The following is an 18,973-nucleotide window of genomic DNA, read 5'->3' on the forward strand; positions in this document are numbered from 1 at the left end:
TAATGTTCTCATGGTTTTAATGTGTATACAGTGGTACCTCGGTTTAAGAGTGTAATCCGTTCCTGGAGACAGCTCGTAATCCGAAAACTCATCATCCGAAGCTAATTTCCCCATAAGAAATAATGGGAAATGAATTAATCTGTTCCTGACTACCCAAAAACCTCACTTCAAACTAAATTTTATACCTAATTCATCTAAATAAACCTACAAAACTATGTTCAAGTTATTACTTACCCTTGTTGATGAATGCTGTAGGCGTATGGAAGATGGTGAGGAGGAGGGAGGAGGAGAGGTGTTACTGTTTGGAAGGGGAGTCCCCTTCCATTATAACACAAGGCAGTGAGGACCTTTCTGGTGTGCACTCCTTGGATACCACTAGGTCCTGGTTGTGGCTCACTGCTCGATTTTCTCACAACAAATCTGTCCATGGAAGCTTGTTTTTCCCTTCTTCGCAAGCTGTTTCTGTAGTAAGGCATCACATTGTCATTGAAAAGATTAAGGCAACGGCCTACTACAGCTTTCTCTGGGTGAGTCTTTTCAATAAAAGTATGCATCTCTTCCCACATCTGACACACCTTCCTAATTTCTGCAGAAGGGACATTCGCTACTGCCTCATCCTCCTCCACTGGAGAAACATCCTTAGCTGGGTCTTCTTGCTGTTCCTTTTGAAGGGCTTGGAGTTCTTCGGTGGTCAGTTCTTCATTGTGTTCTTCCACCAACTCCTCCACATCATCACCATCAAATTCCAAGCCCATTTGCCAGCCCAGGGTAACAATTTCCTCAACAATAGGCGCATCATTTACAGGCTCAAACCCCTCAAAGTCTATTTCTGTCACACATTCAGGCCACAATTTTCTCCAGCCAGAAATCAGGGTCTCTTAGTCACTTCTTGCTAAGCTTTGTCAACACGTTTTAAAGAACTACAAATGTTAAAATGGTCTTTCCAGAACTCTTTGAGAGTGAGGTTTGTGGCTTCAGTCACTTCAAAACATTTCCGGAAAAGTGCCCTTTCATACAGTTTCTTAAAATTCGCTATGATTTTCTGGTCCATAGGCTGAATTAGAGGAGTGGTGTTAGAAGGAAGGAACTTTATTGTGAGAAATTTACTGTATCTGTGCATCAATTCATTTTCCAATCCTGGAGGATGAGCAGGAGCATTGTCGAGGAGAAGCAGGGCCTTGAGTGGCAAATGTTTCTCCTGCAGATATTTTTCTATGGCAGGGCACAGCACTTCATTCACCCACTCCGAAAAAAAATCCTAGTCACCCATGCTCTTTTATTAGCCTTCCACATCACACACATTTGATTTTTCTGCACTTTATACTGTTTGAAAACCCTTGGATTTTCAGAATGATACACTAGCAAGGGTATGATTTTCAAATCGCCACTCGCATTTGAACACAGCACAAGCGTAAGCCTATCTTTCATGGGCTTGTGTCCGGGCAAGGATTTTTCCTCCTTGGTAATATATGTCCTCTTAGGCAATCTTTTCCAGAACAGTCCTGTTTCATCACAATTAAACACTTGTTGTGGTAGGTATCCCTCAGCCTCTGCAAACTCTTTAAATTCTTCAATAAATCGTTCAGCGGCTGGTTTGTCTGAGCTGGATGCCTCCCCATGCCTCGCACCACTATGGATACCACTTCTTTTTCTAAATTTTTCAAACCATCCCCTGCTTGCCTTGAACTCTTTCGTATCTGCATCACTCGTTCCAGGGGTTTTCTTTACAAGGTCTTCGTGCAATACCCTCGCTTTCTCACAAATGATGGCCTCCGAAACACTATCACCCCTTAACTCCTTGTCGTGTATCCAAATTAATAACAACTTTTCCACTTCAAGTATTTGTGGTCTTTGTTTCGTGATTGTTCTTACGCCTTTTGCCACTTTAGCACTCATAATGTCCTTTTTCTTGCTAAGTATAGTGCATATCATTGACGTGGCTTTGTTGTACTGCCTATAAAGTTCAACAACACGTGTACCATTTTCATGCTTCCGAATGATCTCTTGTTTTTCCTCTATTTTCATCCTCACATGAGCTTTCTTGCCTTGATCCTTACCACTGGCTTTCTTGGGACCCATGGTGAGATATATATAACAAATTTTATGGTCAAATGACCAAAAATCCAACAAAACACTGAAAATCCGGGTGAAGAATTGACGTGGGATAGTCACTGGGCGCGAGGCACTGGTAAACTGACGGGTGAGGGGCGACGATCGCCATACTACCACGCGCTAGGTCGGCCTGTACGCATATCAACAAACTCGCGTTCTGAGGTTACCCTTGCCTTCCGAAGCACATTTTCCAAGCAAATCCTGCTCATATTCCGAAAAACTCATATTCAGGGACACTCGTATTCCAAGGTACCACTGTATATGAATCATGTTGAGCGTTAAGACGAGAATATCAGAGAAGGGTGTGAATTTTGCTTGTTGTAGGAGTCAGTGAATTTTATTTTATCTAATTTGATGCATACAGTGTTTAGGCAGGACAAAATATGACTGTTGCCAGCTTAGTTGTCTGGTGGCAGTCTGTCTAGCTTTGCTATTGACAAATAGTTTGAAGTGTGATAATTGAAGTTCTTTGTACTCCTAACTATTGCTGCAGGGATGTTTGAGGGGCATTATTTGTTAGTTTGTACATTAGCAAGTTGGTGTTTTGGTGGTGACTTGAATATACATGACAGGACCACTTACAAATTTACCTCTTATGATGGAAATAAGTCACAAGAGTTGGGCTGATGTTATAACTAGGGTGTGAACCATGCAATCTCTATCTCAAGGAGCCAGGGTAGGTACAGTAAAACATTTATAACAAGATTGTATACAGTATTTGTTTAATAATATTTATTGCTGATGGCAAAAGAAATTCAGAGTTGAAGATAAATTTTTCCAAGTATCAACATTGCCAAGTCAATCTGGATTTTCAACACACATTTAAAAGTTTGAATTCTTAAATAAAATGTAGTTTCAGTATCATAAATGTTATTGTCTGTTTGATATTTATTATGTAATTTTGGATAACAAAATTGAACACATATAATGGCTTAGCCTCTTCCTCCAGCTGATGCTCCAGTGAAGGTCAAAATACCTCATCCTCATGTAAAGAAGTCTAAGATTCTCTTGGGAAAAGCTGGTGTTATTACCACCATTGAGGAAGAATCTCCTCCTCCTCCACCTAAATCTCCAGACAAAGACCCATTCAACATTTCTAATGATGAATACTATCAGCCTAAATCATCTGAACAAACTATTAAGATGTCCATGGGTGGAGGTCTTCTTCAGCATTCCACTCCGGTTGTAAGTTTTAAATTCCTTTGCTTTTTATGCAATTAAAGTAAGGCTTGTGATTTAATGTTGTCCAAAGATCCATGACTTTGTACGCTTACCAACAGGTAAGCCATTTTTGGTAACATAATTGCATAAATGAGTTCATTTGTGTCATCCTGATGCACATAATTAGAATGTTTATAAACATGTTGTAATTTTTATCTACAATGCAATCCAGTGTTATTTCATCTGTTAAGAGTCATATGACCTCCCTCGGACAGCCCATTTACTATGCTCAGGTTTCCCCAATCTATCCTTCCCAAGTAAATTTTTATTTCATCTCCAAGTGGATGCTGGAAATATAAGTGTCAGAAGATATAATTTAGTGCAGTAGTCAGATTCAGTGTGGATGATAAACAATTAGAGTGCACTGGGAGCAAAAGTGATTTAAGACATTTGCATTTTACAAATGTGTGCATGCAATTACACCTGCAGAATTAACATTTTATCATTGTGAATAAGGATTTTTACTATTTATCATTTTTTTTGTTTAGGTTGAACTTCAACCACCTTTTCTACCCACGTATATGGGAGAGAAGAAGCTGCGTTTGTTCCACCGCCCTCCTCTAAAGCGGTATTCCCATGGTGCTCTGTCACATATGGCCCCTCATCCTGTGTATCCACTAACTAAGGAAATAAAGAAGAAAGCAAAGGTAAATGTGTATAGTTCATAATAATGAGCTTGGTTTGCTTTAATACTATCTAGTATCGTACAACTTCGATTTAACGAACTATATGGGACTAACCTCAATTTGTTAAAGTGATGGATTCGTTGCAACCAGAGATGCCTCCAGAATGCATTTCCGATGCCCTATGGATTAATTTTACTAGGCAAAATTTGAATTTCAACCTATAATATAATAGACAACTCCCAAATGAACAAGTCTGCAACAAAATTTAACCATGCCTAGTTTATTTCTCATGTCCCCACCCTTAAAATTCATTTTCCAAAGGTAGCAGGGCCATACCTGAGTGAACAAAAACCTTGCCAACTAAAAATAAAAACAAACTATAAAATTTGGTTTTAAATATATTCAATAGCTTTTCCAAGACCCCTGCAATTTTCTGTAATGTTGAGTCCATCTGTTAAAATCATCAAAAATGCTATTGGAGCCATATTAATTGAGTTATCATTCATACCCGGATATTTCCCACAGGCTTTATGGGCTAATTTCACAGGGAAATTTTAACTTCAATCTGTCATATGAAAGCCAATTATCAAGAGAACCTGTGTGCAAAGAGATCTACGGTAACTACATTTAGCATGTTTCAAACAGTCTAGCCTCGAAATCTCATTTTCAAAGGAAAAAGGACCCATATTTTACTGAACAAAACCCTTTGCAACTGGAATAAAAAAGAACCATAGAATTTGGTTTGAAATATACTCAGTGGTTTTCCCAAGGCCCCCAACCATTTTTTTATAATGTTGCCTCCATCTGTGAACTTTGTCCCAACATTCTAAGCAAATCCACACATCCTTCAGTGAACTCTTGTTCGTCGATTCAGGTGAGTAAATCTGGCATGGAAAGTGTGTTCCAACCAGAGATTCGGCAAATCAAAGTTCGTTGAATTGAGGTTCCACTGTATAGTAATCTGATTTTCTATTGAAGGTTATGAAAATGAGGACCCTAATGCTTTGATTCATATTGTCACTTAAAAGTTACTTTTATCTTTTGATTTCTCTTAATGTTTCTTCATTAACATTAAGTTTGTTTGTTAACAGCAAAGAGAAATGGAGCGCTTGGCATCTGGCGGGGGTGATGTTTTCTTCATGAGAACTCCTGAAGATCTTACTGGCAAGGATGGTGACATTGTTCTTTTAGAGTACTGTGAAGAGTATCCTCCACTTCTATCCCAGGTGGGTTTTCCCTGTACTGTATGTAGTTTAACCCCTTGGATAGTGGCTCACACTAATGAACATTTTCTCTATAGAAATTTCAGAAAATTGGGCTCTGCTTTTAAATCTACATAATTATTAAGATTTGACATTTCTCTGGCTATTATTATCTAATAAAAGATATATCTTGTTATTATACATATAAATTTATTTATAATAATTTTGAAGCATATAGTAACATCACACCCAAAAATATTTAAGCTACCAGTTGCTACTTTCTTTCACCGAGAAGCTAAAAAACAGTATTCAATCAAATAAATTGTAGTAGACTATAAGGTGGTGCTGGCTTGTGTACACTGTTACAGGCAAGACCATCATTAAGAACACCTCTTACCTTTACTGCTCTCTCCTCTTACATTAATTAGTAAGGGCACTTTTAATTTTGTTTACATAATATGTGGAAGGGAAATATCTGGGGGAAAGTGCCAAGCCATTAAAACTATATAGCACTACATAATATGTGGAATTTTTTTTTGAGATATATACAAGAGTTGTTACATTCTTGTACAGCCACTAGTACGCGTAGCGTTTCGGGCAAGTCCTTAATCCTATGGTCCCTGGAATACGATCCCCTGCCGCGAAGAATCGTTTTTTCATCCAAGTACACATTTTACTGTTGCGTTAAACAGAGGCTACAGTTAAGGAATTGCGCCCAGTAAATCCTCCCCGGCCAGGATACGAACCCATGACATAGCGCTCGCGGAACGCCAGGCGAGTGTCTTACCACTTACACCACGGAGACTGTAAATCACTGAAACTCTTGTATTTTGAAATAAACTTGCAGGTTGGTATGTCAACAAGAGTGAAGAACTACTACAAACGACGAGCAGGAAATGATAAGGGACCCCCAGAATTCCGCTTTGGTGAGACAGCTTATGCACACACTTCTCCTTTCCTTGGGGCTATGCATCCAGGCCAGAGCATTCAGACCTTGGAGAACAATATGTTCAGAGCACCTCTGTATGAACACAAGGTAATTTTATTGTAAAATTGTTACATTACATAGTTCATGTTGGTTAGAAAGACCTCTTTAATTTTTACCATTCCTTAGGACAAAAGGAGTTAGTCTAATTATGTATATATGTGTGTGTTCTGATGCAGTTCATCATATATAATCTTGTAGTATTGTTAGTTTCTGTATAATTTAGTAAGTGATTTTTTGACTAAGTTTGTCAAGTCACTACAAAATAATAGTTTTGTGAAGTATGAATGTGGTTTGTTTTATAAATAAAGATGTATGTACTTGTTACAATTTTTTTGTCAGTATTAGCTAATAATAAAATTATACGTAATAGTAATTGTGTTGGAAATCTGCAGCCACTTACTTCAATTCATAAATAAAGTTAGATTTATTTTAAATATAATATTCATAAACTTTTCCTATCATCATTTTCCAGATAAGTATATATCTTCTGTGTCAATTTAAATAAGTTTTTGTTATGATTTTGTGATTAACAAGCTGTGCATAAATTACTTGTGGAAACCAAATGCGGTACTGTATTAGTTTATAAAATAATATTATTGTACCTACCTTCAGTTCCTTTGACGTACATGCCAGCATTGTTGAAAATGCCTCGTTAGTTTTAAAACTTTTGCTGCCATTGGTGTATTGCTCTTATAATCAATCATAATGTCTGATGACTGTTTTTTCAGTGATGTACAATTTATTGATTTTTCTTTGGGGAGTCCCTTTGGTTCCCTGGAGCTATAGGACTGATATGTGCTATATTAGTCTGGGGCTTCAGCCAATGGAGTTCTGCCTACTGGGGACCAGAGCTGGAACCTGGCTCCCTCAGAGGCACAAGGAGCAATGACTTTAGGAGACCCCCCTTGTATTTGGGGGTATTCCTTGTCTGCCATTGACCGGGGTTAGGCACCCAGGTGCTTAAAATGAAGTGGACAAATAGTCAAACCAGGCAGAACTCCTCCAAGCAATAAACAAGAAGAAAAGAAAACCCCACAAAAGCACAACCCCAACTGGAGGAACAGGGAACACAGCCGCCACATTGGTTGGCGTGCTGTACAGCACCTCACGTCCCAAACCAGCAATAACAACACTTCCTACCCAAGGCCAAACAAAGGCCACTAAACCCCAGCTGGCCCCAATTGCGGGGCAACTGCCGAGCAGCAGGAACCCCTACGGAAGTAAAGCCTGAAAGCCCGAGGGAAGAAAACCCTAGAACCCAAGGGTAGTACTCACAGGGAGCTTATGGAAGGTAGCCCTAAGTGCATGCAGCCCTCAGCACACTATAATACAACTAGCCACTGTGCCACAAACAGCAGGAAACATCACAAGGGAACAAAATCCAGCACAAATCTGAGGCCAGAATCGACAACTGCCCCAGAGTGCTTCAGCCACGAACTAAAGTGTAGAGAGCCAGTGTGGGGGTCTGGGGCTCCGGATCCGATTGCTTGTTTGTGTGTTTGCTTTTCTTTTCTTTTGGGGAGTTTTATTTCTCTGTTCGGTCTTGGGTTTTTGCATTTTTTACCATGTGGGGTTTGTTTTGAGATGCCTACCTTTCTGGGTACCTAACCCCAGCTGCTGGCAGATGAGGAATACCCTCAAATACAAGAAGATCTCCTTAGGCCATTGCTCCTGGTGCCTATCTGAGGGGGTCAGGTTCAGGCTCTGGTCCCCGGTAGGCAGAACTCCATTGACTGAAGCCCCAGACTAATTTTGCGCATATCAGTCCTATAGCTCCAGGGAGCCTCTCTGGGTTTACCTAGAAAATGGTGTTTCATTATATTCAATGCTGTTTTTTTTGTCAAGTTTGCTTCAGAAAAGTTTTGTTTCCAATATCCTTGCTTTGCTTAGAATACATAAATCCCCATAATGCCTTTCTTTTTTTTCCCTAATAATATCAACTGACTTAAGATATCTAATTTAATACATAGAAAAGAAAGATATGAACAAGTGTATTTTTATTCCATTTTGAATAAAACTGAGTTTCAATCATCTGGTTTTTCATTAATTAAATTATTCTTTATTATTTTTCAGATCATTTCCACAGACTTTCTGATTATAAGAACACGAAATAACTTTTGCATTCGTGAGCTAGACGGCGTATTCACTGTTGGTCAAGAATGTCCACTCTATGAAGTCCCCGGGCCAAACTCCAAGAGAGCTAACAACTTCATTAGGGACTTTTTGCAGGTAATGTCACTAAGGTTTAATATTAATAATTACCAGTAATTACTGGTAATTATTAATATTATTGTTGTAATTACTAATTAATGTTAAAACACTAGCATTTTGGGGTAAAGCTATATTTTGTGCATATTTGTTTGAAAATACTAGTATAGTTTATAACATCCCCAGTGAGTGTCGTTAATTCCTCACATTCCACCATGTTCTCGCGTCTGCCCTGTTGTTTTCCATATTTCCTCTATCCTATGTGTTCCTCTGTATTTTACTTAATATTATATTAGCAATGTTCTCACATCCCACACTTTATCATCCATCATCTTTCCCCCCTTGTTTACCTTGTACTGTTACCATCCCAGTGTTCTTCCATTGTTTATCTTGTTCTGTTGTCTTCCCAGTGTCCCCCCCCCATGTTTACCTTGTTCTGTTACGTTCTTGGTGTTCCTTCCTTTATCTTGTTCTGTTGTCTTCCCAGTGTTCCCCCTCCCCTTTGTTTACCTTGTTCTGTTATCTTTCTCAATGTTTTCCCATTGTTCACCTTGTATTACCTTTCCCAATGTTCATTCTTCATGTGCTATTACCTTCCCCAGTGCTTACTTGTGTCCCACTTACTTCCTCAAGCTCCTTCATGTCCTTGTGCTAATTAATGTTTCACAGATCCCACTAATGTTCTCTCATTTTCACTTGATTTGCTCACTATAATTGTTCGTTTCACTTTTTCTTTGTTTCCTAATATGTATATGTGTTTCTTGTGACAGGGGGAATAAAGATATAAAGGTGTATTTAAAAGTACAGAGTGAAGTATGAGGAGCTTGGTTGAAATTTAGGAATTGCTGACATGTTTTTACATTAGAATTAGCCAAGATTTCTAACAACAAATATATAGTGATTGCCCCAATTGATTCTAGAAACCAGCATGTGAAATTTAGGTATTAGTTATGTTGTATGTATGGTGTTCACCCCCAACTTCCTACCCCATCAAGTTAAAAATATGCCATAGCTAGGGACATATAGTTTTAGGTGAGAGGAGAGGATGTCTGGTTCCCAGTAATTTTTAACCCTAGATGTCTGTGGGGAATTTATACACCTCATCATCCCCCACAAGAACGGGGCAATCAGGTATAAAATATATAGATAAATAGAATAAGCCTAAGATTCATTACATTTTTTTCAGGTATTTATCTATCGCTTGTTTTGGAAAAGTAAAGACAATCCACGAAGAATAAAAATGGATGAAATTAAACGAGCTTTTCCAGCCCATTCAGAAAGCTCAATTCGTAAAAGACTCAAACCGTGTGCAGACTTTAAGCGTACAGGTGCTGACAGGTAAATTTGATACTCTTTTGTTTAGTTTGTTTTATGATAAAATTTTCCATGGAGTTTTCAACTTATTTTTATTCCTAACAATTTTATTAAAAATTATTTATTTATATTGAGTTGGTTGTCAATGATCCGTATAAAATAAATAGATAGTATCCATTTTTTCACTCTGATAAGACAAATGAATTTTTATAAAAAAATGTAATTATATACAGTACAGTATTGCAGACTTTATACAATAATTATACAAACTAACACTTCAAAACTTTTGAAGTGTTTTGTTGTAATAACCTAATCTCTACAAAATTGAAAGTATTTAAATGTATTTTTACATATACAACTTACTAATTATATCTTTTTTTATGGATTCATTCAACAGTAATTGGTGGGTAATCAAACCAGAGTTTCGTTTGCCAACCGAGGAGGAAATCCGATCTATGGTGTCGCCAGAACAGTGCTGTACCTACTTCAGTATGTCTGCAGCTGAGCAGCGCCTCAAGGATGCTGGATATGGTGATAAATTCCTTTCTGCTTTGGAAGATGATGATAATGATGATACACAAAAGCTAGATGATGAAATAAAGGTAAATGTTTGCCTAGTATGTATAAATTACACAGAACCTCGGCAAATATTAATTGACTTGAAATTTTATTAAGTATAATTAAATTTTTTAATTATACTCATTATAAGTTGTAATTCATGATTAGTTTTACAAACTATAATGCTTCATAATTTCAGTATACTAAGTAGTGCAGAATGTGGAATGCAGACTAAAGTACATAGTAAAAGATAGAAACCACACTGCATAAGCCAGGGACATAACTTTAATGATTTAAATTTGTATGAACACTGCTGTAGCAGTGTAATGTAATTCAGTAGTTTTGTAAACATCTGGTGGAGTGTCTTGCAAATTATGTTGGATTTTAGGTGTTGCCAAAAAGTTGAAACCAGATTATCATTACTTTGTTGTACTACCACACAAATAATTATAATACCAGTACTAATAATACTAATACTATATGAGCTCGCTTTTTCAAATTATATGGGAAGGACCCCATACCGGATAAGCCAGACATTCGGATAAGTAGAATTCCTATTGGGAAAGTTCAAAAGTGAACATATTCGCAATTTTGTTTGTAACAACATACTCACACTGTAATTACAAAAAATCTAGTACTGTACTGTAATTTAAAACAAAAACTTTAGCTTACCTTGTTGTAGTTTATCTTCTTGATTGATGCAGGATACAATACTGTATCTTCATATCAATAATTCTTGAAAATTTATGTATCCTAATTTAACACTAAAATTACTGTACAGTACATGAACTTGATGAGGTCAGTTTTGACTACCAGCTGCTGAAGCATCACTGGTTGAAGGCTCTTGGCTTGAGTGTGAGGCTTCAGTGGTTGAAGGGCCTTGGCTTGCTGTTTTTATCAATAAGAATCGAGTTTTGCTTGCCTCCTGTGTTCATTGGCCTCTCTTATGGTCAGCTCTTTGGTTTTCCTTAAGTACTGATGCACGTTTCCAACTTCTGGATTAGTACAGTTGGACGAAAAATTAACTACTATGTCAACGGATGTCATGAGTAAACTGTATTTGGTTGTCTGTGGTGTTAGCACAACCTCTTCCTCTTAACACCTCCAGAATGATCGCTGCTACTACCATAGTCTTGCCAAAAAATGATCAAAGTTGCTGTGGAAATAAAAAAAGTTATTTAAGAAAAGTTTCATTTATGGCTTGGCACTGTGGTATAGTGCGAGGGTCGGGAGCACGTCGGCTGTTTATCTTGTCCAGGCCTGGACGGGTGTGCTTTGGGCAGGCAGGCACTTTATTTATAAAAAAAAAAAAAAAAAAAAATAATAAAATTTTAGGTAGAAAAAATAATCCCTAAATTTTAGCAGGAAACTATAGTCTTCATCCTGTACATAGTTTTTAAGAAATTTCTATTTAGTATAATATTAGATAATATTTATTTAGATTTTAACAGAAGGATTTGTTTTTAGCATAATTTAGTTATTCTATACAATACAGATCAAAGGCTCCTCCACATTCATCCCCCAGATAGTTCCTCCTGACTCCCCCTGCCCTAAAACCACCCACTCAACACCTCCCATACCCCGCTTTTCAAACCACTGCTGTATGGGATTAATACAGTATGGCCCAATGCCTGTCTGCAATATCCAGTAAAATCCTAAGTTTTCCAGATTTCTGTCTGGATATGAAGTTTGACAAAGTTATCTGGACTCAGAACCTATACCAGCCTGCATTATCCAGCCAAACCACCAGTTATCCAAATTTCTAACTGGATATGGCAAAGTTTTGCCCAAAAAATATCTGGCCGCAATTATCGCTGGATAACTCAAATACAGTACAGTACCAGTATTCGTGTCGGCGGATTTCAGATAAGAAAGCTCATACAGTAATAATGCTAGTGATGATTTTTTATAAGCCTTATTTCATAGATGTTAAATACAGTATGTATAAATGAACAGCTTTATTGCGTGGCTCATAGTATGCACAAAATTGTGGACAGATAAAGCTAATAATATTATGTTAATATTTTAGATACAAGTAAGGAGGCCTGTGCATAAATTTTGCAAGTTCAATTATTTGTTGCATACACTAAATTACAGAAAGATAAATGCACGAAGGTACATGTGCAGTAAAATGTTAAAAAGTAAATGTACAATATAAAATTTCAAATATAATCAATGGTCATTAATGATTGTTGCAAATTATAAAGATTCAATTGCTTGTGAGTAATATAATATTACTTTGGCAGCTGTTACATTGAATTTAAGACCGGGGTTGTTAGTAGTATAAATGCCAATGCAGTGTATAGTTTTACAGTACAGTAATAACAAAGCAACTGAATATCATTAACATGAAGTGATCCTCTTAAGAGTTGAGGTGAATCCACACACATTGCTGGAAGTTGTTTTGTATCATATCTTGGTTATCAGTTGGTTGCTGGCTAAACTAAGTAAATATGAAGATGCCCTTGGGTCCTTTGACAGGATCATTCACAGTCAGGTAAGATGATAAAACATCATGGCACAGCAGGGAATTTTTAAAATTCTGCATTATGTAATGGTCTTGAATCCTGAAGAAACTTCTTGTAATTTGTAGGTTCTCTTAACCCTTACACTGCTCAGGGGTCCTGGGGACATTTACACCCCTGTGCGCAAGAAAAAAAAAATTAAAATTTGTTTTTCGTCTTCTAAACATGTTAATTTGTGTCCCCTGAGCACGGGGAAAAAAAAAAATCGTAGGTGACATATTTTGGGCGCAATTGACCGAGGAAGTCTGGCAAAAAGTGGGCGTTGACAGAGCGGTCGTCAGACCCAGTCAGCGTCACCCGCGCTGACAGATGGGAGTTGCCACAAAGATATTATTACCTAATTGTTTCAATGTCTCCGATTGATTTTTTCTTAGTTTTTTTGCAGTAATATTATTCATTAGTGTGTATTGTAATATATTTATATAATAAAAGTGGTGAATAATTGCTATACTCAAAAGTATGATGTGCATATTAGTGATTCAATTATTATGTTTATAAAACAATAAACAAATAGTTTTGCTGCTATTACACTCTATACACAGGTTATATATAAGTATCTGCATGTTTTGGTCACCATAACGAACCACTAAGTTGGTACTGAGAGTCGAAAAGCAACGAGGAGTTACCGCCACACACCAGCCAGCCACTCGCTGCCACTCCCTCAACACACGCACTAAACTTTCTTCCCCAACAATACCATTTGTGGTGTTATTACACTATATACAGACGTTATATATAAGTATGTATATATATTTTGTTCACCACAACTGTACAGCTAAGCTGATATAGTTAGGTCAGGCACTAAGAGTCGTCGCTATACACAGATGGCGGCTGGCGGCTCCCTCACTTATTCAAGGTCACACGCACTAAACTTTCTCCCCCAACAATACTGTTTGCAGTGTTATTACCCTATATACACATATTTTATATAAGTATCTACATGTTTTATGCACCGTAACTGTACACCTAAGCTTGTAGTGCGCCCAAAGAGCATAGTGGCCACCCTCTAAAGAGCTAGACAAATCGTGCAGACGACGTCACCTCCGTCACCCATATGGCTCCTCCCAGCATAATCCTTTTGCTGTTATTACACTAACACACACATTATATATAAGTGTCTACATTTGTGTTCACCATAGAGAACCACTGACCTGGTATGGTGAATGCAAACAATAACAGGTAGCCACACAGTCAGTAAACGATGCTGTCTCCCTCCGTCTCTCAGCATCACTCCTCCCACAGCGCTAATTATTACAACAATCCTGCTATTATCACAACCCTGGTTATTTATATCAGTCGTGGGTCATCTGTAATATTATCATCTCTAAATAATAACAATTATATATTTATTTTGACATTTTTCGGCGATGCTGTGGTCACAAGCTGAACAGCAATGCTGTTCGCTCATGCTGCTTGCGCCAGCCTTGGTTGCTCCAACAGTACTGTGCCTCTCACACCTGAGAATATTGCCCACGATTTTTTTTTAAATGGCGTCTGTTTACAAGAGCCCTGAGGAAGCTACTGTGAACCCCGTGTAGCCGCGGGCCATTTGAATCAGGCCTGGCACCCTATGGCGTATATATATGCCATGCGCACCGTGGGACATGTTACTCAGGGCGTATATATACGCCATGCACAGTTTAAGGGTTAATTTATTAAACTTCTTAATTTATGGGTTAAACTTAATTCAGTGTTTTAGTATTTTGGTGCTTAGAGTTTAGATTTGTAATTCCAGATATTTGTACTAAAGTACTTATCTTGATTCTAGGTTGCTCCATGGCATACTACACGTGCCTATATCCAGGCTGTCCGTGGGAAATGTCTTTTGCAACTAACTGGCCCTGCTGATCCAACAGGTGTGTAAGTACCTAAGGGTAGTTAGAGGAGAGCAATGCTCATGGTGTCCCATCTTCCCGGTACTCTTTGTCATATAAGGGTTTGAAACTACTGACTGTTTTGGCCTCCACCATCTTCTCTCTTAACTTGTTCCAACTGTCTACCACTCTGTTTGCAAAAGAAAATGTTCCAATTATTTTTTTGGCACCCTTGTTTCCTTAGTTGTGTGCATGTGTTTGATTATTTTTCTCATTTGTCAATTAGCAGGGTTGTAAGTGATGCCTTGTTTATAATATGTCATGGTTGGTTACTCAGTATTCATCATGTTTATGAAGGGGGGTAATAATCTTAGTATTCATATGCCACTTTTACTCCATTCCCAACTAGGGAGAGTGGATCGGAAGCATTATGCCTCGCAAAAATCAATAGCAAATTAATTTAACACTATCGCTCGCTTTGGACACCGATCACGTCCACTTTTTTTTCTCTCGAGTCCTAGCCATAGACAGGACTCGTGTCCACTCCAAAAATATTTGTATAAAATTTATTTTTTATCCGATCGACCTTGGGATAGTTTCAAAACTAGCACCTTTAAAATGCGCATAATTTGATACCAAAATGAAAGATGTAACACGAGACTTGATGTCAGAACACTTGAAAGATTATAAATACTTTTTGGGTCTAAATTTTAAAATATTTGTTAAAATTCTATTTGTGCTAATATTATGGGACTAGTTTTAAAATGCGTGCCTTTAGATTGCAAACAATTTGATACCAAAACGAGCGACGTAACACAAAAATTGATGTCAGAACACTGGAAAGATATAAATAATTTTGTGATGGTGAGTGTCCAAAATTAAAATATTTGTTAAAATTCCAGTTATTGCTCTATTATTATGAAACTAGTTTTAAAATGCGCACATTTATATTGCAAACAATTTGATATCAAAACGAGAGACGTAACACGAAAATTGATGTTAACAAACTGAATGAGTAAACACATTAGGTTGTGGTGTGTAAATTGGTGCTCGTTCACGGGTAACTTTAGGCTTTGCTGCGGGGAGTCTCGCCAGGCTTTTGGACATTATATGCATATACACCTGCAGGGAATTTAATTGTGAACACAATGATGCCAAAATGAACGACGTAGCACGAGAATTAAGGTGAGAAAACTGAAACGAGTATACACATTTTACTGATTTTATGCGCTCACGGGTAACTTTTGCCGACTTTAGGCTTTGCTGTGGGGAGTCACGTCGGGCTTTTGGACATTATATGCATATACACCTATAGGCAATTCCATTGCAAACACAATTATATCGAAACGAAAGACATAGCACGAGAATTAGTGAGAAAATTGAAACGAGTATACACATTTAGGCGTCGCCGCACGCTCGCCCGTACCGTTCACCCCATGACGTCAAAGTTTGCGGCACTCACACGCCGCATGCGATAGTGCTAATAATAATGTATGGCTGTAATTCTTCCTTGTGCATGTTGCTCAGTAGGTACATTAATCGGCAAGACTTATTTCTGCCTTCTCTTCTTTTATTCACCTTCATTATGATGAGCCTTTTCTTGTGATTTTATTTAATATACACAATGTAATTTTAGAGAAATTATTATTTTGATTTTCCTCTTTTTTTGTTTTCCACAGTCGGGGGATTTTGAGGCACTCGCCATTTCCCAACAACACTCACCATTAGTGTTGTTGGGAAATAAAGTTGAAATTATTCATAATCACACCAATCCTATCATAATGTTTGTCTACATCATGTTGTACACTATTGTGTGCTTGTTTATACCCATACGTATATACTATTTGCTCACTCGGAATTCATGTTGTATAATTTGCTCGTGCATGCCCCATATTGTTTATTATACTGTACCGTGGTCATTTGTTGCCGATACTTATGTTGAAGGATCAATAAGTATTTTGTTAGTTGGATATAGATGTCTGAATTAGAACATTGATTTGTAGTGAATTGTTCAGTTAATCATAGTTCATGTTATTTCTTAGGCTGTGGTGAAGGATTTTCTTACATTCGAATCCCCAACAAGCCAACACAAAATAAAGAGGAGCAGGAGCAGCAACCCAAGCGCACTGTCACAGGAACTGATGCTGATCTTCGAAGACTTTCTCTCATTAATGCAAAGAACCTTCTACGGCAGTATGGGGTTCCAGAAGACGAGGTATGCTTATATTATGTTAATATAAATGATCATAATAAGAGGCTTTTATATATGGGAAATATAATTCAACCTAAAAAAATACAGATTAACTGGGTTCACACCTGCTTCAGACATTAAATAATTTTTCTGTGGGGAGCCCACATTATTATAAAAAGATTGCTGATTTGAAGTCACTGCTCGCAAACATTCATATTTGATTCCTCTAAATTGAAGGCTTCTGTGTGAATTATGCTCATGAAAGTTTTTTAAGCTTTTTTCATATTGGTCAGAATTGTAGGCTGTTTGGCTGACTTCAAGCTCTCGACTATATAACCTCATATGATCATTATTTGATTTTCAGATTGCTAAACTAACAAGATGGGAAGTAATTGATGTAGTGCGAACCTTGTCAACTGAGAAAGCCAAGGCTGGTGAAGAAGGAATGAACAAGTTTTCTCGAGGGAACCGTTTCTCTATTGCTGAGCACCAGGAAAGGTAACCATATGTTCTAAAAAATATTTTATTATGGCACCTTGGTGCCAAACTGTTACTAATGTTGGTAATTCCTAAAGGCATTGCCTCATTACAAGAAAAAAGCTACAATGTTTTCTTCATTTTCTATGAGTAAACTTGGAGCTCAAAGTGGTTAGACTGTGTTAACACTGTCCATTTTAGTAATTGCATGTTTATATCCTGAGGGTTCTGCATGCAGGGCTTACTGACCCTTTGACATCCTGCCTAAGTCCCGAGGTTTCAGCAGGTCAGGTACGACGGCTTACCGATGTCCTGCGGCTAATGCGTAAGCCGGCCCTTTGAAGGCATGCCCAAATCCCGGGGTTCTGCATAAGGGGACTTACTTACCTTATTCTCCATAAGTAAACTTGGAGCTGAAAGCAGTGTGTTAAGAACATCTACTTTGGTTTTGGCGACTGCACATCTTTGTCCTGGGGTGGGGGGGGTTACATGAGGGGCTTAACAGTCCTTCGATGGCCCGCTTACGTCCCAGGGAGTGGCATAATAACCTCTGCGGCTCAATACATCTAGGTCCAAGTGAATGAAAGAGTTATATGAATCAGGTGCCAAGAATAAAAGCTTCTTATAACTCCATGTTGTGAAGCTATCAGTTATAGACTATTTTAAAAGCCAAGATCCAACTTTAATTTGTGGCATTAGTGAGTCATCTTAACATACACTGACCCTCTTTGCCTGATCTTTACAGCTCAATGTAAAACTATTTCTTTTGAATATTGGTGGAGTGACTGTCTTCTCATTTTGTTTATTCTATGTTAATATTATTATTATTAATTTTCAGGTACAAAGAAGAATGTCAGCGTATATTTGATCTTCAGAATAGAGTTCTAGCATCTGAAGAAGTCTTGTCTACTGATGAAGGTTCATCAGAGGAAGAGGATAATGACTCCGATATGGAAGAAAAAGGAAAATATATTGAAAACATCCTTGCTAATAAGAAGACTACTTCACAGGTTAGGGAGGGAGTAGCTTTCTGATGAAATAATGACTTTTCTGTTTTTGAGAATTTATGGTCATTTATATTGTATCAGTATTTTGTAATATCTGAAACCTTTCAATTAATTACAGGATATTTGCATTTTTTCTTTAGGATGGGGCCTTCCCATCCAATGAAAATGGGAAATGGGGTAATGAATATGTAAACATTGTTAATTTATAAGGTATAGTTTTATTTAATTGAGTACAAATTGTATGTTCTATTCATTCATTACCATTATCCCCTATCCCACTGTTGTGGGTTGCAGAGTGACTGTCTGCTAACATGTCCATACCACCCAAGTGTATTACATTTCATCCACTCCACGTTTTATTCCCTCATCCTGTTTACTTGGGAACTTCTCTCGTTTGCATCATCAGTACCTTATATTGATGGTGGATAGATAGATGAATAGATGGATAAATGGATTGATAGGTAGATGGACAGATTGATGGACAGATTCATAGATAAATAGATGGATAGATGAATGGATAGATAAATGGATGGGGGCCTAGATTGACAGGTGGGAGATGGACACACCTGGGCAATGCCAGGTACCCCTCTTTTAGTATTCTATCAGTGTAGATTTAGAGATTTTACATACATAATTACCCAAGTGTCAGGTGGGGATTCTTTTGCGCTGGGGTTTACTGTTTTGGAGAATATCAATTCTAATCTATATTGTTCTACAATATTTCTCTTTT

At 37.6% G+C, this 18,973-nt stretch overlaps 1 protein-coding gene across 2 annotated transcripts in view; it reads left to right on the top strand.

Annotated features, from left to right (window-relative positions):
- Window positions 1-18,973, top strand: part of Taf1 (TATA-box binding protein associated factor 1) — a 54,454-nt gene that overhangs the window by 13,975 nt on the left and 21,506 nt on the right. For both annotated transcript variants that reach the window (XM_069332322.1, XM_069332321.1), the window contains exons 10-20: window positions 3,062-3,297; window positions 3,822-3,980; window positions 5,051-5,185; window positions 6,009-6,197; window positions 8,223-8,378; window positions 9,544-9,695; window positions 10,069-10,273; window positions 14,523-14,610; window positions 16,611-16,783; window positions 17,124-17,257; window positions 18,075-18,246. In XM_069332322.1, coding sequence (XP_069188423.1) covers window positions 3,062-3,297; window positions 3,822-3,980; window positions 5,051-5,185; window positions 6,009-6,197; window positions 8,223-8,378; window positions 9,544-9,695; window positions 10,069-10,273; window positions 14,523-14,610; window positions 16,611-16,783; window positions 17,124-17,257; window positions 18,075-18,246 — 1,799 coding nt within the window. The remainder of the gene's footprint in view (window positions 1-3,061; window positions 3,298-3,821; window positions 3,981-5,050; window positions 5,186-6,008; window positions 6,198-8,222; window positions 8,379-9,543; window positions 9,696-10,068; window positions 10,274-14,522; window positions 14,611-16,610; window positions 16,784-17,123; window positions 17,258-18,074; window positions 18,247-18,973) is intronic.

The sequence above is a fragment of the Procambarus clarkii genome, chromosome 27 (genome assembly GCF_040958095.1).
Source record: "Procambarus clarkii isolate CNS0578487 chromosome 27, FALCON_Pclarkii_2.0, whole genome shotgun sequence".
Lineage (NCBI taxonomy): Eukaryota > Metazoa > Arthropoda > Malacostraca > Decapoda > Cambaridae > Procambarus > Procambarus clarkii.